The 18395-nt window shown below is 33.1% G+C and overlaps 1 protein-coding gene across 1 annotated transcript; it reads left to right on the forward strand.

The window, feature by feature from the left end:
* The first annotated feature begins 7075 nt into the window (after positions 1–7075).
* LOC128181198 (homeobox protein Nkx-3.2-like) lies at positions 7076–9646 on the forward strand. Its single transcript, XM_052849503.1, has 2 exons — positions 7076–8338; positions 8704–9646. Exons 1-2 carry the CDS (start codon positions 8056–8058, stop codon positions 9114–9116), a joined length of 696 nt encoding a protein of 231 aa, XP_052705463.1. The 5' UTR covers positions 7076–8055; the 3' UTR covers positions 9117–9646.
* The last annotated feature ends 8749 nt before the right edge of the window (positions 9647–18395 follow it).

Here is an 18395-nt window from a genome sequence, read left to right on the forward strand (position 1 = left end):
TGTATTGTCCTTACAAACCTGTGTCCAATTTTGAAGGATATCCTACCAAAATTCTTTTCTTCTTTTATCTTTTAGAATTTTGACAATTTTGTTTGATTTGAAACTTCTTAATTCTTGCGATTTTTTATTAGACCATTTTCAATTTCTAGCTTGGATAATTGTTTATTGACAAAATTGCGTAATTCTAGATTACAAAAATATCTTGTTGGTTTTTCTTAAATTCATTGCGCCCTTGATCTTATCTTCTTGATCTTCTTCATTTAATTTTGTTTTTATGTGCTAAAAGAGACTTTCCCCTTATTTCCATTCATAGTATTGGATTTTATCAATGTTACAAACAAGAACAGAATATTGTTTTTTTTTTTTTGTATCAATAATCTGTGTCTGCATTGTTTGTATATACATGTACATGTATTCTTTATCAGATGGAAGAGAATTGTTAACCTTCCACACATCCTCTGCCCTGTACAAAGTCTGTAGATTTTATATGTAATACTACCGGGAAGATAGCCGTTTTTATATTCAATAGTTTGTACGAAGGGAGATAATTCACTTTGATACATGTGAAAAAAAATCTAGTCTTGCTTATTTGATTGGATTTTCCCCTCCAAGTAAATCTTTTTAATTGTGGTTTTGCACATCTACATATATCACTTGAATTTAAGGATTTCATTTGATGAATTAATGTAGACCGAGCTTTTGGATTATTTTAAAAGTTTTTATAATTCATAGAATCGAAGTTTTTATCCATAGCAATATTGAAGTCACCATCCATAATAATATAGTGGTTATTTGAAGCTGTTTCAATTTTTACCTTATATCTTTATAAAATTGTGGATTTTCTTCATTTGGTCGATATACATTTACTTGCAAGTAGTTATCATTGTCTATAGTTACATCTAACGTAACACTGTCACAATAAGTGTCTGAAAATGCGTCATAAACTTTAAATTCAAAGTTGGTTTTAAAAAATGGCCACTCCACGGGTATTTGATCTATATGAACTAAAGTAAGCTTCAAAACCCCATGGTGTTTGTATCATTCTCTTATCCTCTTGTACAAAATGTGTATCTTGCAGGGAAAAATGTTATAGTTTTTGTTATGAAGGTAGCTAAACACATCTTTCTTTTTACTGCAGGCAGTTAATACATGTAGTTAGAATTTTTAGATAATTCATACTTTTATTATCCATTGTCAAACTTCTGACTTGTGTTGTTTTCTCAGCAATCATCATAAACAGAAAAAGAAGTCTTGGATATTAATGGGGGATTTCGTTATTAAATCTACAGTTGTACTTATAGAAAAATATGATGTTAGGATACCCTAGGTGTTAGGTTATATACTCATTACACTATGGCACAGACATTTTTAAAAAAATTAAATGGATAAAGTAAGACTTGATTTCTGAAGTCAGTATTTCTTAGTTTTCAAGCAACCATTCTCAACGATCATATAAATTTACACATACAATAATTTACCAACAATGGTAGAAAACAAAGTTTCCCAATGAATATCAGTTAAATTTTGTTTCGAAAGTGTTGGATATTTATTTCGATAAAAAAAACATATGAAATTGAAAGGTTTAACACATTTTGTGTTATTCTGTCAAACTGACTATTTATTGGTCAGTTCTGGGTGCCATGGCAACGGCCTTCCAAAAAATATTCCTTTTTTTAAAGTATTCTTAAGGACATTTGTTACAGCAATGGGCAAGGAAATAATTTATGCATTCATGATATCAAAGAAATTAAAATCTCTATCTTCACAAGATGATTGCGTTCGTGAAAAGCACTTAAGATTTCTCGTAAGATATTCTCAAGTTGAAATCTTACGCAAAACCTTAAGATTTTTTGTGAAAAGGGCTACTGTTTATATATGCTTATGCTATTCCGATTGCATGGATTAAACTGTGAACAATTTATATAACTTAAAAACTTACAAATATTCTAATCACTTCACACAGCTACACCTTGATTAAACTTATCCTTTTGTCTATGTTTTAAAATAATAATAAATTGAGACGCCACTGCCATCAAATTTTTAAAAAAAAAAAACCAACAAAAACAAAAAGATAACCAAAAATTAAATAAATAATCATTAAGCACAAAGATCATATTAAGAAAATCTTTTTAAGTAATAGCTGCTCCTTTTCTAGTTTGTAGTTCTATTTGGTCTGGACAAGTTATCCCTTTAATAAGCATCTTTCATGAATTCATAATAATAATTTTTATGAGGTATCTTATTATATTAAATATTGCCGTGTATCGATATTTGAAAGGAAAGAAGAGAGCTGTTGTCCTCTTTGACTGTACCTGTTAATATTTTCAAAGGCCTGTCAACAGTGTAAAAAATCGTATTTTTCTATAGAACTTCCATTACCGTAATCCGAAATTCTTATTTTACAAATACATTCCGCGAAAATAAATGATGATGGGGTATTCTTATTGACCCTATGTAATACCGGGTAGTTTAACGCTCTGCCACCTAGGGTATACGGTTTCGTGGGATTGTTTTAGGATGATGGCCTCCACATTACCACCCCACGACTCAAGGACATGAATCACCGTGTGTTTGCGTACAGAGGATCAAATAATCTCAAAGTAACCGCCTTACCTCAATAGTCATACTCAGAAAATGCACAAATCAAAGCATTTAGCTACAAAATGGGCAAATTCCATCGCTTATACATATCAGCGATATAAATGATAACGGACAATTGTTTAAGTTATACATTTCATCCGCTATATTCAATATCAATTTTTTAGGGGATGTATGAAACAAAAATTTCATGACCCCAATTAAATGGGAAAAAATGCAGATAAGTGAATTAAGTCTTTCTGTTGGTCCGTCTGCATGTCTGTCTGCATGTCTGTCTGTCTGCCTGTCTGTCTCTCTCTCTCTCTCTCTCTCTCTCTCTCTCTCTCTCTCTCTCTCTCTCTCTCTCTCTCTCTCTCTCTCTCTCTCTCTCTCTCTCTCTCTCTCTCTCTCTCAGAATAGGATGAAGGCCTAGACGTACTTGAACACATTTATGAATTCCAAACCGATGCTTTAAATTAAAATAATAATCAAAACGACAGCGTCATTTCTAAATGAAAACTCATATAAAACAAAAGAGTGTTGATCTCTGAAGCGGGCGATATCGGTATGTTCCCATATCTAGCTCGAACATCTGCAAAATGCAAAAGTGAAAAACGATTGATTTTACTTAACCTTTCATAAAAATAAGTTTTTTAATAGAAAACAGAAAACATCATAATTAATACCTTTCCTTTTTTCTGATCTCAGAGTAACGGCCGAGTGTTGACAGAGGGATTTTTATAAATATTTACAGGTGCTTTTAGGCAATTCAGTCCTCAGAAGAATCCCATATAATCCCAAATGATGACAAAATATTGGACATTATAATTCCACTAATATTAAATCTCTACGTCTAGGGTTTCTGATAGACCTCCTAGACGCTTGTTCAGCAAAGCGATTCTAAGTGGGGATCATCTACCGTCTTATTCGACGGATGTGTAAGTTTTTCGGGCTATTTCTCGTCTTTTTCTTTAAATATTTATAATTTTGTGCAGAATATTAACAAGGATTGAACCATAACGATGAAACAGCGAAAGGAGACCGGATGGTCAACAAATTATTTATCAGATCTGCCTTAAACTATTAAAAATAATATTTTTGGCCATACTTATTAAAGAAAAATCCATTAATTTGGATTGAAAGTTTCCTATTCATTTTCCTATATCTTCATTGAGAGCTCTTCATTTAAAGGAGATACATGTAGCTTTAAAATGGCCACGACCATTCAGTCCTCTTAAAATGTAGGAAATAATCTTTCCATCTATTTATTCGATTAAGTCTATTTAAAATATATTATTCTACACTTGGATAATAACCGGGTGAATTTTTTTGGTTCTATTCCTTTGGTTATCCCATGCTTCTTTAACACCATAACTGTACAAATAAAAACAATTAAATGCAGAAGTGGTCATCCATATCGCACATTGCTCCACGCCTATTTTGTGTTCTGTATAAATCAGATCTCGCCTTTATCTGGAGTTTGTTGAGCTTCCATTAGTCCCGTCACAATTAACGGCTTCACAACTCTAATTGACGCTTCTGCGATTATTTGCCTACTCAATGTAATTAGAGTTGTTGATTAACAAAATAAAAATCAACGAATAGTTCATGTAATCTGCATCTGGTTAAAGTAAGATGAAAGCCACAGCCTTCTAAATGTCGTAATCATGTGATAACAGGCCCGGGGTGAATGGAAGTTCCGCACAAATACTCGTAAAAAAAAAACATGGAATATCTGTTGGGAAGCTTCGCTTCTGTTAAAGTGACAAAGGTCAGAAAACGACATCATTAAAACTAATTTATGAACCTTTTAATGATAAATTATGAAGAGGTTTTGTTTTAAACGAAAGAAAAGTTAAGTTGTTACAGGTCACTTCGCACTGCTTTATCCTACTCACAGATAATTCATATCTTAATTTGAAGAAAAAAACTATCGGAATTTTGAAGGTATTACACGGGCAAATTCGGATAATTTTGAAGTATAAGTATGAATATAAAGGATATTTTCGATGTGGGTTTTAACATATTTCATTGTACATCACAATCCTAATTAATTATGTAAACTGAATTGATTAGCAAAGGACACAAATATATGATATTGCATGTATTTTATGTAGTTAGGAACTAATTAAATCAAAGTACAGAATATACTCATGGTATATGAAATTTCATATCAATCAAATAAAAAAAAATACATTAACTTTGGAAATATCTTACTTGTTTTTATTTTGTAATTATCATATGTGCATTTGAAATTTGTAACAAATATTGAATTTATGCGGTAGCCCCTCGAATCTTGAAAATGTACTCCTTCAACCAGTGTCCAGCGTGATATTTTAAGGTTAAAAATACGCTTTACGTTAACATTAATACTTTTGACGCAAAATACAGAATGAAATACATGTACGTCAGTATTTTAATATATATTCAACCTATTTTCTACACACTCTAAAGTCATAAACAAAAAGTTCTAAGGTGTTAATTTCATCGGCGGATAAATATGGAAAAGGATTACACGAATGTGTAAATCAACGCACACAACACTCTGTTGGTATAATTCAGCAAGATCACTGCGCTGGGATTGTGTGACGAGCATCAGCATTGAACATCAGCAGTCCGATTTTTCCGTAGACCTGGAAATCTTTTTTAGACTTGATTCATCCTGATATGCCAAAATTAGAGTATTATTATTTTGTGCACTCTTGAAATGAAAGAATACTAAGGAGTCTACTTGTTGACCAAAATTCATAGATGGATTACAGACAGCAGGTTTGATAGACACCATAAGGGTTGGGTAATTCTACAGCCACAGTTCCAAAAGCTCAATATAACTTTCACTCAAAATTACACTTTGAACATTAATAATGCACAACCTTCGGATTTGCGAAGGTGGGGTTACTTTTTTATGGGGAAACTACCAAATTACGACAAAACTTTACAGATATTATCAATATTGAAATTTCTGAACCCTATTGTACAGTCCTTTTATAGATAACATACATGCAATGCTATATATAAACTATCGTCCCTTTGTTTTACGTCGAGAGCTCTAACTATATTTATTTTACTTTTATTTTTTTTAAGGTAATGTTTGCGGTTACAGGGAGATAACTCACACATTTTCATTGTGACGTAACACCAACTACTCTTTAGTTCAGTTATGACGTCAAAATTTATATGACGTCATAGTTGATTTTACTTTTTTTTATTTGGCGGTTTTTTTTAGTTTCAATGACACAAGCATTTTATCAATTTCCACGAAAACGAAATCCGCATCATATGGTTTTGAATAGTGTTTTAGAAACATCAGATTACACATATTCTAAGATACGTTTTTCCTGAAATCGGTGGACTTGGAAAGGTTTCAAATACGATGTTTTCGTTTACAAAATAGTAGTCCAAAATTAAGACTTTTGTTGCATTTTATTCTATTATTAGATAGTTCATCAGAAATTAATAAAAGTGAATCATGATATTAATAGTGATATTATTTTCGAACATTTTAAGCATAAATAACCCCCATAATAGTCACATATAAAATGTGCATATTTTCACGAAATTGTTTACATTTCATCAAAATGAAAATTGGAAATCATGAACTTTGACCTTTTGTAGTTATAAAACGGGACGGGCAAAATTCATTTGAATTTCATGAGAAAATATACTTTAGTATAGTGAACAAAATGGTATGTAACTTTGGTACAACCTCTAAAAAATGCAAGCCGCAAACCTTACCTTAAATTATTTTTATTCATGCTCTATAGATAAAATTTGTATTGTAAACAAAGGTCAATGAATTTCTGATTTTCTTTCGTTTATATGTATGACTGTGTTTTAACAAAAACAAAGCATTGTCGTTGGTAGTGTTATATAATCTCAACCATATATTGGATTTTATTATCCTGCTTCTACTACATGTATATGAACAAAACATTAAGCTTGATTTACAAATTTTCTAAAAATAATTAATATCCTACTTGGATGCCACATGTTTATTAATTAATGATTATTACAAATCTTAAATCAGGATTGGTCCTGATTGAAATCACAATGTATTAATATTGTAAATAATTATATTTTGTAATTGATGAATAAAGCAAAGCAATGTACGTTTATGTATTATTATTATTATATAAAATTGTGTGCATTGTTCTTAATATTGTGTGTACTATACTTACAAATGTGTGTATTATACTTGATATTGTATGTCTTATACTTAATATTGTATATATTTTATCAAACATTGTGTGTATTACATGTATACTTAATATTTTGGCGTTCACCATTTTTACTTAATATTGCGTGTATTTTACTTTAAAAATGTTTGCCTTACATTTGATATTGCATGTAATGTATAATACTTAATGTTGTGTGAATATGAATGCTGTCAATCGTGATACAGAAATAGACTCCAAGATCGTCCAGGTCTCGACACAACTGTAATGGTCGCATTTAGAATGTCATTGATAAAAATGAATTCTGAAAATAAAATCGACGAAGTGCCTATTACACAAGCAGTAGGGCCCGTTATCTGATCCCAGATACTCCTCTCTGATCCTTCGTGCCGTAGAGTTCGGGATTCGTCGCTAAAAGGTTGGCACCGCCGATTGACCCCCCACTTCAGGAGATGATAATCTTTTGACATTGAGACACGGCACTCGCCATTTGGAATTGACTCGTTTAGACTTTTATCAAAGTGACACATGTACATACAACAAACCCTTAGTATCTTCACCCCTCCGATATTTGATAACCATCAAGAGTTTACTTCGAGTCTTGCTTTTTTAAAACCGGAAAACGGACGGCTGTGCTAATTTGAAAACAACACTTAGACGAGAGGGATTGACTGTTTGTCGAGATCCATTCATTATTGCAAGTTAGAAATATATACAAGGAAATTCTGTAAATTGTTTCCAAGATAAACTGTTTATATCACACGCTGTGTCTGTTGTGGTACAAACTCTTTACACTGTAAACAAATTAACCCCGAAAGGATTAGGACTTTAATCAACACTTACTAATCCATTACCGTTTCTACTTGTAAATTATACGCTCACTTTATTAAATACCAGCCTGTCTGCAGATTAACTTTCATCCCGCGGTCTTCAAATGGTTTATATTTATTTGAGTTTTTGACCAGAAGGGAAATGCAGAGCAGTTTCGATCCCGCTAAGTCTGGAAAGAGAAAAAAAAATGTTCCGTATCATGACGTTTTTGAAACTTTTTCACTCTTCTGGATTTTTGATTATTTTCCATCTTATCTCTCGCATTGTATAAAAGCCTTTTAGTGAAGCATGGAACCAATCCGGTCCGAGATAAACTAGAGGGGGCGTGGTGAACGTCACATGCAGAAAATAAATATCCAATACACAATGTGCTCTTAAAATATTGTGGGACATTATGTTATGATTTCAGCAGACTTTTTGTGAAACTACCACCAAGGTCAGACAATTTTCGGGAAAATATAAAATTCCAAAGATGCAAGGACACCATAACACACCTTTTACGATTGAGAATATTCTAAACGGACGAGTGTTTAAAAAGAGCGAAAACGGGAAAATTAAAAGTGAGGAAACTTATCCGGATGACGAGGTGAGACCAGGGACTGGACCGGGGGGTCCTGAGACTGATGAGGTGGACGTGGAGGGGTCAGACTCTGAATCGGAAGTGTCCTGTACCCCGGGGTCACTCACATTGTCAGACATAGATACTGACCGGGTACCCAGAGAAACAGAATCTGGTCATGATGAACAACTGATGAGTAAGTTTCGAAAATAAATGGAATAAAAATAGTTTTTTTATATAATTTAATTATGTAAATTTTTAAAAAAAAATCCTAATGTTTGTTTACTTTGTTGACCTTTTAAGCAGGCTAAGTGGCTAACAGATCTACCATCAAATTTTAGAGGTGATTTTTTAAAACCATATCTATTATTTAGTAAAGAAAAATTCAAACATTTTAGCCTTAACGTTACAATTTGAATTTATTTCTATTTTTTTTTGCACCCAGCCCGCTTAATTCCATCATATTCTATATTTTAAATGAAATAGGAACTTCATTAATATGTTTTCTATTGGTGTAAAAATGATCATATCAAATTAAGGTTAATACTTTTTTTTCATCAGATTGTGATAAAAAAGAACAAGACAGTTCACTCGTGAAACAAGTTATACCATGCAAGCCCCGGAAGAAACGGTCCAGAGCAGCTTTCTCACATGCGCAAGTTTTCGAGTTGGAGCGCCGCTTCCGGCACCAGCGCTATTTGTCCGGACCAGAAAGGGCCGATCTGGCCAATGCCCTGAAACTGACAGAAACACAGATAAAAATCTGGTTCCAAAACAGACGTTACAAAACAAAGCGGAGACAAATTCAAGAACAGTCGTGTTTAAACGCTGCCAAAAAGGCGGATGTGACTTTACTAATAAAGGACGGGAAACGGGTCCATGCTTCTCCGGATGCTCAGCAGAGATCTTTGATGTTTCCGTCACTTCCGCTGGGAGGTCCGCTAGATTATCGTTATTTTTACTTTGTGCAATAATTTTACTCAAGTTAACTTTTCGTTGGATGCTTATTCTGTGAATGTAGACTATATTCACGTACGGATGTCCGAACTGTGAGAAGTGACATTTGCATTCTTGGCAATTAGCTTTCAAAAAAATTCAATGTGTATTGGAATTTTTGTTCAACGTTGGTAGCTTCTCATTTCTCACAATAAAGTACTGTCTGGGTCTTTGAATGCGGTTCCGGAAATGAAACACGTATTTCATTGAGGCTCAGAAAAGACTTCTTAATTCCGTAATAAGTTAAGTGAAGTCTCGGAAATTAAATTAGAGCCACACGAAATGTCCGTACATTGTTATACTTTGTTACCTTTATGATTCTCGATAAAAATGAAAACCCTGAATTAATTTACGAGAACATTTGGAGAATGCATAAGAAAAAAATACACAGGATTTGCAAACCTGTTAAGAAATCAGAAGAAGAAAAAAGCCGATATGGATTTAATCAAGAGTCCATGGCGATTTTATTCATTCTATACTTGCCATGCCTATATATATATATATATATATATATATATATATATATATATATATATATATATATATATATATATATATATATATATATATATATATCCATCTCGGGGACACGTGATCTGTGCCTGTTAAGGTGTGTCTCCATCGATAAATATAATTATAAATGAGAAAGACAAATAGTATTTCTTTTTTATTGCGTTATCTTATTCATTCATTAAGCCTTTAGTTTGCAAAAAATGCGTATGGTATGAAAAATTACGTATATAGATTGCAAATTATGAGAATTGATAGATTTATGTCCTTGTCTGTAATAAAGAAAATGGAAAACCTGCAAGATGCATACTTATGTTTTCCTCACCTTGTCTTTATAATAGCAATATTTCATTTCCTCGCCAGATGTTTTTAAGCTTGTCTGGGGCTTTTTTCTCTTCCCCTTTGAAGAGTCAAGTGTAGGGTTTTTATTGATGAACAAGGGATGAATAGCAAATTAAATGTAACTGTAGTTACAATTTTTTAAAAATAAAACTATTCATTTTGTGTAGTTACAGATTTTTGAAAATAAGACTATTCATTTTTTAAGGCATAGATTAAAATAACAAACGGAACAGAATCGTCACAAAATAAATATTTTTGTTATGGAAAAAATATATATGTTGTAATTTTTGGAAAAATAATTTTAAATCAACTCATCAACCATGCATATTAATTAAATAGAAAATTATTATTATTTAGTATTAAAGCCCTAATATACGGTAAATAAGTCTGTGTTGATTTTAACCCACGGTCCTTTTATGATTTTCCTTTTATTGCGAAGATGAAAAAGGAATTTATTATAATTAAACCCTTACAAGAGAGAAAAGAACTGCTTTTTAAATGTCTATCATCTAGTAGAGTACCAAATCTCTTTCTTAAAAATGTGGTCAACTCACTTTCATTTTGTTAAATTCTAAAATTTTGGATCTTTTAAATCTTAATTTTTTACTATCAAATCTTGTACAATATCAGTTGAGAATATGTTTGTGTTGTTTCCTTTTGAGTCTGAAATCTGATGTTTCAAAAATGTTTTAGAACAACTCTTTTGTTTATCCAACTTAATTTAATTTTACAAAATAAAATAAAATCACCGATTTAATTTTTTAATAGAAATACCATACATGTATGGATTATTGTTATACCGTACAAGATGTTGAATAATACAAGCGATATATACTAAAACTCCAGTTTATCTATTCACCTTACCAGTTGAACAAGTAGAAACCAAAAAATGAGCGAGTAGTACTTTTATCTTGAAGGTACCCAGCCATGAAAGAATCATGAGAATGCTGCAACATGCTAACATATTTGCTTATCTCAATGAAGTTTGTTAAACAAAGAGCAATATGAAGTCTGATATAAAACTCCTTCAGATAAGGGTATCCAAAGTCATTTTGTCAGCGACAACAAGAGCTCTATTTTCTCCGTAACGTCACAGTCATGCCTTCCAGTTCCCAGCAGTTATCACCTATTAATTATTGATGTTAAACATATTGGCCACAAAGTGGCTCTTCGAAAAGGCACAGCTTGATTGATGGCATGTCGTAAAAATACTTGCATCCGTAAAGGAGGGTCATTATTGTAAAGTATGATGAAACAGGTTCGAGCTCGCATGAATATTTCTAAAATTTTCGTTTCCTAGAAACTTCCCTTGTCGCTAATATCATTTACCAGCATGAGTCTCTTGCCAAATGCATCATTTGAGCAGGAGGGTAAACAAAGTTTGGTAAAATTACAGGTGATATTAGAAACACATACTTTTAGGTGTCATTCAGTACTTAAACAGGAAAGTGCATTTTTTTTTCTAGCTATATTATTACTCAGAATCAGTTTCGACTTTTGATGCCAACACGTACCTAATTATTTGTGTCTTCCCGTCTGCTTTTCTCACCATCTACAATTGTGTATTTAGAACAGCATTTGATCACTTTAGATGTGTAGTTCCAAGCGTTTCAGGTGGCCCAAAACACCCAACTCGTATATTGGGAAAATATCTCTTATGAAACATGATTCACAATACCTACAAAGTATTGTTTATCATTAATTATCTTGACTGTTATAGATAAGTTTAACTTGATAAAGTCTAAACTTTTAATGTAACAATGTTATATGATATTTTTTTCAGATAAACCGAAAAAAGGTGTTTTCGTTGCAAGCATTCTAATATTTTATTAACAGAAATCTTCTTAGATCTGAGTGTTATTATTTGTTAATATTTTTTTTAATAAAAGATGCGACAAAAAACATGATACTTATATAAGAAAAATGTCAAACTTAAAAAAAAAAAAAATTTCATTTCTTTTTTGGTGTAGCATTGACTTTGGACAGTGATTTCTTATTCATGCTAGTTACTAAGTGCACAGGAGTGTATTCTAAAAGTCCTCAATTAAGTTCTGATATCACTGTCTGTATGATACTGTAGGCCGAAAATCTAACAGTACATGTAAGTATTTATAGATAAAATTAGGTCTCGATCCTTAAATCTGACCCCTCTATGACCCACATATGATATGATATTAAAGATATTAAAGCATTAGTCGAAGAATCCCTCTGTTTATATGAATTTATACATTTATCAAAGTTTTTTTTTAAAAATTGTGATATCTGGGGAAAAACCCCATTTAGCTTTGATAACCGTAATATTTTTCTTTCACATTTTTCTGTAATTTCTCTGTTAAAGCTCACCTGAGCTGAAAGTTCAAGTGAGCTTTTCTGATCACTTTTTGTCCGGCGTCCGTCTTTCTGTCTGTCCGTCTGTAAACTTTTAACATTTTTGACTTCTTCTCTAGAACCACTGGGCCAATTTCAACCAAACTTGGCTCATAGCATTATCAAACAAAGGGGATTCGCGTTTGCTAAAACTTAAAACGAGGACAACGTCTTTTTTTTAAGGGAGATAATTAAAAATTATTCAAAATTGGTTGGTATTATTTCAAAAATCTTCTTCTTAAAAACCAATTGACCAGAAAAGCTGTAACTTGTGTGGAAGCATTCTCAGGTAGTGTAGATTCAAATTTGTTCAATACATGATCCCCGGGAGTAGGGTAGGTCTACAATGGGGTCGATTTTTTTTTTTACATAGGAATACATAGAGATAATATTTTTTAAATCTTCCTCTCAAAAACCACATAAAAACAGATACATGTAATGTTACTTGTGTGGAAGCATACTCAGATATGTAAATTCAGCTTTGATCAAATCATGACCCCTAGGGTAGGATGGGGCCACAATAGGGGGGGGTCTTATTTTTACAGAGGAATTTATAGATAAAAACATTTAAAATCTTCCTCCCAAAAGCCATGCCGTCCGGTCATAAAAGCTGTACCTTGTGTGGAAACACCCTCAGATAGGATTCAATTTTGTTCAAATCATGATCAACAGGGGTAAAGTGGGGACACAATGAGAGGGTCAATTTTGTTATGACTTATGTGATTATGTGCCATTACTTACGTAAACTATAGAGCAGGTCGTTCTATGGACTTTAATAACAATAAAATAAGAGAAAATGAGTATTGAAATATCACTCAAATATATTACATGTATGTGATATCTAAAAAATATATACACAATTTCTTAAATATTTTTCCACTACAAATTCAATTCAGCAGAGAAAATTATAGTTTTGGTAGGCTGGTACATCAATAACCTTTCGCATTTATGACTTGGATATTCATCAAAATACAAATGTCGGTTTTGCAAAACGTATGTACATGTATATATAGCCCATCTTAGTAATGTTGGACCCCTTAAAATACCTCGTATAATAAAATACTTTTCCCAATACCTTATGATCAATTTTACAAATTATGAATTCCATTTTTCGCTCAAGATTTTTATAGTGTTCTATTTAAAATCAAACGCCCATTCTCTTGTGACCCATATCTGACTGATGGGGTTGGAATACATATGCATAAGCAATTTTTTTTTATATTATTCTTCCTGAGAAGTTACAAAATGCTAACAAAAATACATTATAAAGGATCAAACAAATAACTTGATCGGTTCGCTCCAGCTCTGGATCAGATGAAATAAATATCAATGTTCTCTTAATTTGATATAGCCTAAATTAAAAGTTGGACTGATGTTAATAGCTATTTTGTTTAAGAAGGTTATTTGATATATTTCAGTGCAGGGAGCAAAGTTTGTGGTGAGCCGTGTATTGTCAAGAAAACTGGAAGAGTTATCGATCCTGACACGTGCTTTGTCAGAAGTCTTCGACAGGCGCGGATCCAATTTTTTTCCCTCAAGATCCGGGTCTACACTCCCCCCCCCCTTCCCTCCTCAAACCGGAAAAATAATCTTTCCCTAGATTTACAAATGAGAGAGAGAGAGAGAGAGAGAGAGAGAGAGAGAGAGAGAGAGAGAGAGAGAGAGAGAGAGAGAGAGAGAGAGAGAGCGAGCTTTTTTTTAATTGTAAATTTATATAGAGACCTAAATGAATCAACTAACTAAATGGGCCCACGTTTCTAAAGTGGTCTATTCGGTCTAATAGATATATAGGGCAGAAAAGGGGTGACCACAATCCTCATACAGAATAAGGCATGTAGTTAATCCACAACGAATCGATCATGAATAGGATGTTTTAATTTTCATGGTTTACATTATCTTTCATGTGCATCGTTAGACCTCTTACCTCCCTTTGGACACAAACACTTTCAACGAAGAACTATATGTAGTTTGTATACTTACGTCTTTTAAATCATACACAATCAAGCCACTGGGTTCTGGTGAATAAGAATTCAAATTTTAGATAAATATATCAGAGATGAATACTTTAAAAAGATATGATGCTCATAAATTTCATAAAGATTATGTCACCTATTCCAAATTCTCAACCAAGAAGGAATTTTATTTTTGATTTATTGATAATTATGACACAATGAATAACATTTTCTAAAATATCATTACTGTATATCATTAAAAAATATCACAAAAAGATGGGGGAAAACAAGTTCAGTTACATGAGGCCACTAATAAATATTTTGCTTTAAAACAACAACTTCTTGTTGATATTTTAAACATAGCCATCATCAGCCCAGTGACAGATATACTCTTCCCGGCATCAAAAGAATTTCGGACATGTTCGGATTGTAAAAGGTTTTACAATAGCAGGCTATGTTAGGGTTTGCAAAAGGAAAAACTTGTTAACGACAGCGAAAAACTGTTTGATGTTTTATTGCTTAACAACAAAATCTGATGTTAAATTAAAATCTTTTACACCTGGTTAAAACTCATAAATAAAGCAATGTGCTAAAGGTAAAAAAAAAAGTGAAAAAAAACCCCAAAACAATTTGGTCTTAAAAATGTTTAATTAGCGTCGGTCGCATTCGTCCGTTAGCACTCGTCTAAGTGAAGATTGAAATCTTAGCTGTGCATTGTTTTCGATTGTTAGGATATGAGGCGCCCTGTTCTTTTTAAATGTGCACTAAGATCTAACAACTTTAAGGGATCGTGGTTTGCCTTTAAGAGAGAAGACCCTGACTGTGGTTTCAATACCTAATTCTGCCTTAGCTTCTATATTACATGCACTCGATTTTCCTTTACCGGTGATTCTTACATTTGTGCGTGAAATTGACTGTTTTAATAAGATATTGGCAGAAAAAGAGTTTTAAGTGTTTTCACACATACAAAAGGGTAATTTGTTTACACTGAGTTTAATACGTTTTATGAATTTGTATTTCTACTTGGAGTTGAATTTAAAGGCTGATACGGTTGATTGTTGAACGTAGACATTTAATAGCAGCTGAAATGACGTTGATGACAAAGGAATTATAATTCTGTTCAGACTACCCAAACCTTGGTCATGTAAGCTATCGACACAATCGAATCATCGGCATCGCTTGACACTCGTTCATTGAGAGTCCCCCACAAAATCTGCTCCCTTTGTTCTTGTTCAAAACTGGCGCGTTTCCGGTGAATGTCCGGTGCACCGGCGGGATTTAGGATGCCCAGCTATAACTCCTCAGAGGTTAGTATTTTTCAAGTATTCTTATATTATCATATCTAACCTCCTTCAATGGTTATGGGTTATCCCATCCATTTTATGTCCTGCAAATAGCAAAGATATCCATTCCCCTCTCTGATAGAAGAAAATCGAGAAAGAATTGAAAGTGTGTCCAACCTTTTGGAAAGTGGGGGTCCGTGTTAATTTGCAGAAGACGGAATATGGTACATCACTCAATTCTCGGTTTTCTTTCTTCTCTGATTTTAAATAATCCCAATTCAAAAAACCATTCCTTTTCTTATCAGAGAAAGCTTTCATGTTACCGTTTAGGATTCCAATCACTCTGTAGACTATTTAAAGTCAACTTGGTCAAGGAGATCTAACAAAAGAGCATTCTAACATTCTTTGGAACTCTTTTCTTCCTGGGAATTAACAGAATTCCAAAATGAAGGAAAACGGCTTGGAAGATAGCATGGTAGGAACTGTATAGTTTTCTCTTAAACAGGAAAGATTTTGGGGGGTTAGAAATCCTTCGAATAGTTAAATCAATTGGAAGGAATATTATTTGCCTGTTGTTAATTTGACCGTTTGTACCTCTGTTTTAAAAAAAATCTGTATCTAAAGGGTGTAGTTAGAGAAAGATTGCTAATACATGTAGCTGGAGGTATAATATTGTTAGCGTTACGTTAGAACCATTATAACAAGACCTTGGACTTTCAGTTGGACGTAGCTGTCTATTTCTTGCGTCAAGACAAGTTAAAATGACGCGGTTTCAAGCGAAATATGCACTGATTTCGTAGTCTTGCCTCAAAAGCCAGACAAATCTTGTCGATTTCAAAGAGCCAAGGCTGAGTGGCTAGCAATGAAATAGACAGGCCTACGTCACATTGCTGTTTGACACAACTACCCAAAGTCCAAGCTCTTGTTAAAATGGTTCTATTATGGTATGCAATGCTATGACGTAAACTTTGCTGTTCCGTTGAATTTTGTTTTAAGCATGCAGGTATAGGTTTTGAAATCCTTGGATTTCGAAACAAGTTTTACTGAGAAAACACGTGTTTGTCTACATAACGTAAACACTGCATCAGTTTAAAGCATGTTGTGTATCTCTATAAGCAGTAAACAGGCATGCATATTTCTTAAACACATTCGTTGAATAAGAAACCAACAGTAGCTTATTTAGACCAAGACTCCTTGAGCAGACCTGGCATTGAATCAAACAGGGGATGAATTTGGTAAGTAGTTAGCAAAACATATCTTTTAATCCTTTGTGTTATAGACAAAAGTCAGTTCTGCTATTGGCCAGTATATTGGATTTAAACTGTTCATTAATGCGATATAAGTAGGTGTTAAGTGGCTTATCCGAATAGCATTATAGGTCTACCATTCACTTACCTAGCATCGAGTTTTTAATGAACTCTCTTACAGTGAATGACATGGACAGTAACATATACAGTGACCCAGCACCGTGTCTCGTTTGACAGCAATCAGCTGTTTCTCGTCCCACCCTTTTCACCTTTCATACCCCCATTCTGATTTTTGTTGTGTCTGTTAACGTCATATTTATGAAATCGGTAAACAGTAAAGATCAATGGTTTAAAAGGGAAAGGTCAAGCTTTGTTGACCCGTTCGCCCCCCCCCCTTACTTATTTTCGATAGAAAATTTTGACAGCAGCATTTATAAATCTAAAGGCATCGTTGTTCTGTTGAAATTTGATTTGGTATTTGATTTATTCTTCGTGTACTCTTGGTCAAATTTTCTTGACATGAGTTTGCAGCTCGATATATGTTTCATCTAACTATTGAGTCTGTGCCCCCTATCAGAATGATCAGTAAGATTTTTTCTAGCCCCCGCCCCTTATGTTGGAACTGTGGTTACAAATTCACCTCTATCTGAATAAACAGGTTTAAAATACAATGCAGATTACGCACCCCTATCCCGTCGAATGATGATCAGGAAAGTCCATTGTTTCTTTATGAATTAATATTTGATGATTTTTGGTGCCGTTTCTATAACTCGGATCGGTTGACAGTTCTTATTCCAGTCTTCAAACTCACAGAACATGTGTCTTAATGTACTATCTGTAAAACTGATATAATGCCGAGATTATGAAAGAAAAATTAAGGTGGTCATTCAAATGTAATTCAATTAAGTTGAAAGTCGATCACTCTTATCAATTATTCATCTGATCAGCGTTATTTCTGGTCGCCATGTGCAATATAACGTACTGAAAAAAAATCAAGATAAGAATCGATACTTGTGCTTGCAATATTAAATGTAATTGCATTTTACGGAGCAATTACAGCAAACGTGTGCATTGCATAAGGGCTGTCTGTATTAACATACGATACATAGATATTAAACGATGTCTAGGAAGAAATGAACTGCCAAACTCTTATTAAACAGTGACATAATAGTATGAGACAGGACTTTTATTCTTGTATAATTCCAATCATTGAAAGACGTAAACAGAGCATACCCCCAGTGTTTTCTCGTATAATCTTCTTATTAAACTATTTTATCGAATTTGAGGACAAGGTCTTCGATTTGAAAAACACATCAACGCATTACAATTTTTCGTTGCATATCCGATGGAATTTAAAGACTTCCTGCATGTCAAAACTGATATCACCCCCTGCAATTATAGTTTGTTCACTTGATTTTTGCATCAGTTGGTACGACATGGAAATCTGAATGCTACTTATTAAGTAATTGTATTACGAAACGATTTGCGAAATTTTCAAAAAATACACTTTAGAGTTTTGGATGATCACAAATTTCTTTAATCGACTATTTTGTTTG

Source organism: Crassostrea angulata, chromosome 4 (assembly GCF_025612915.1).
Source record: "Crassostrea angulata isolate pt1a10 chromosome 4, ASM2561291v2, whole genome shotgun sequence".
Classification (NCBI taxonomy): Eukaryota; Metazoa; Mollusca; class Bivalvia; order Ostreida; family Ostreidae; genus Magallana; species Magallana angulata.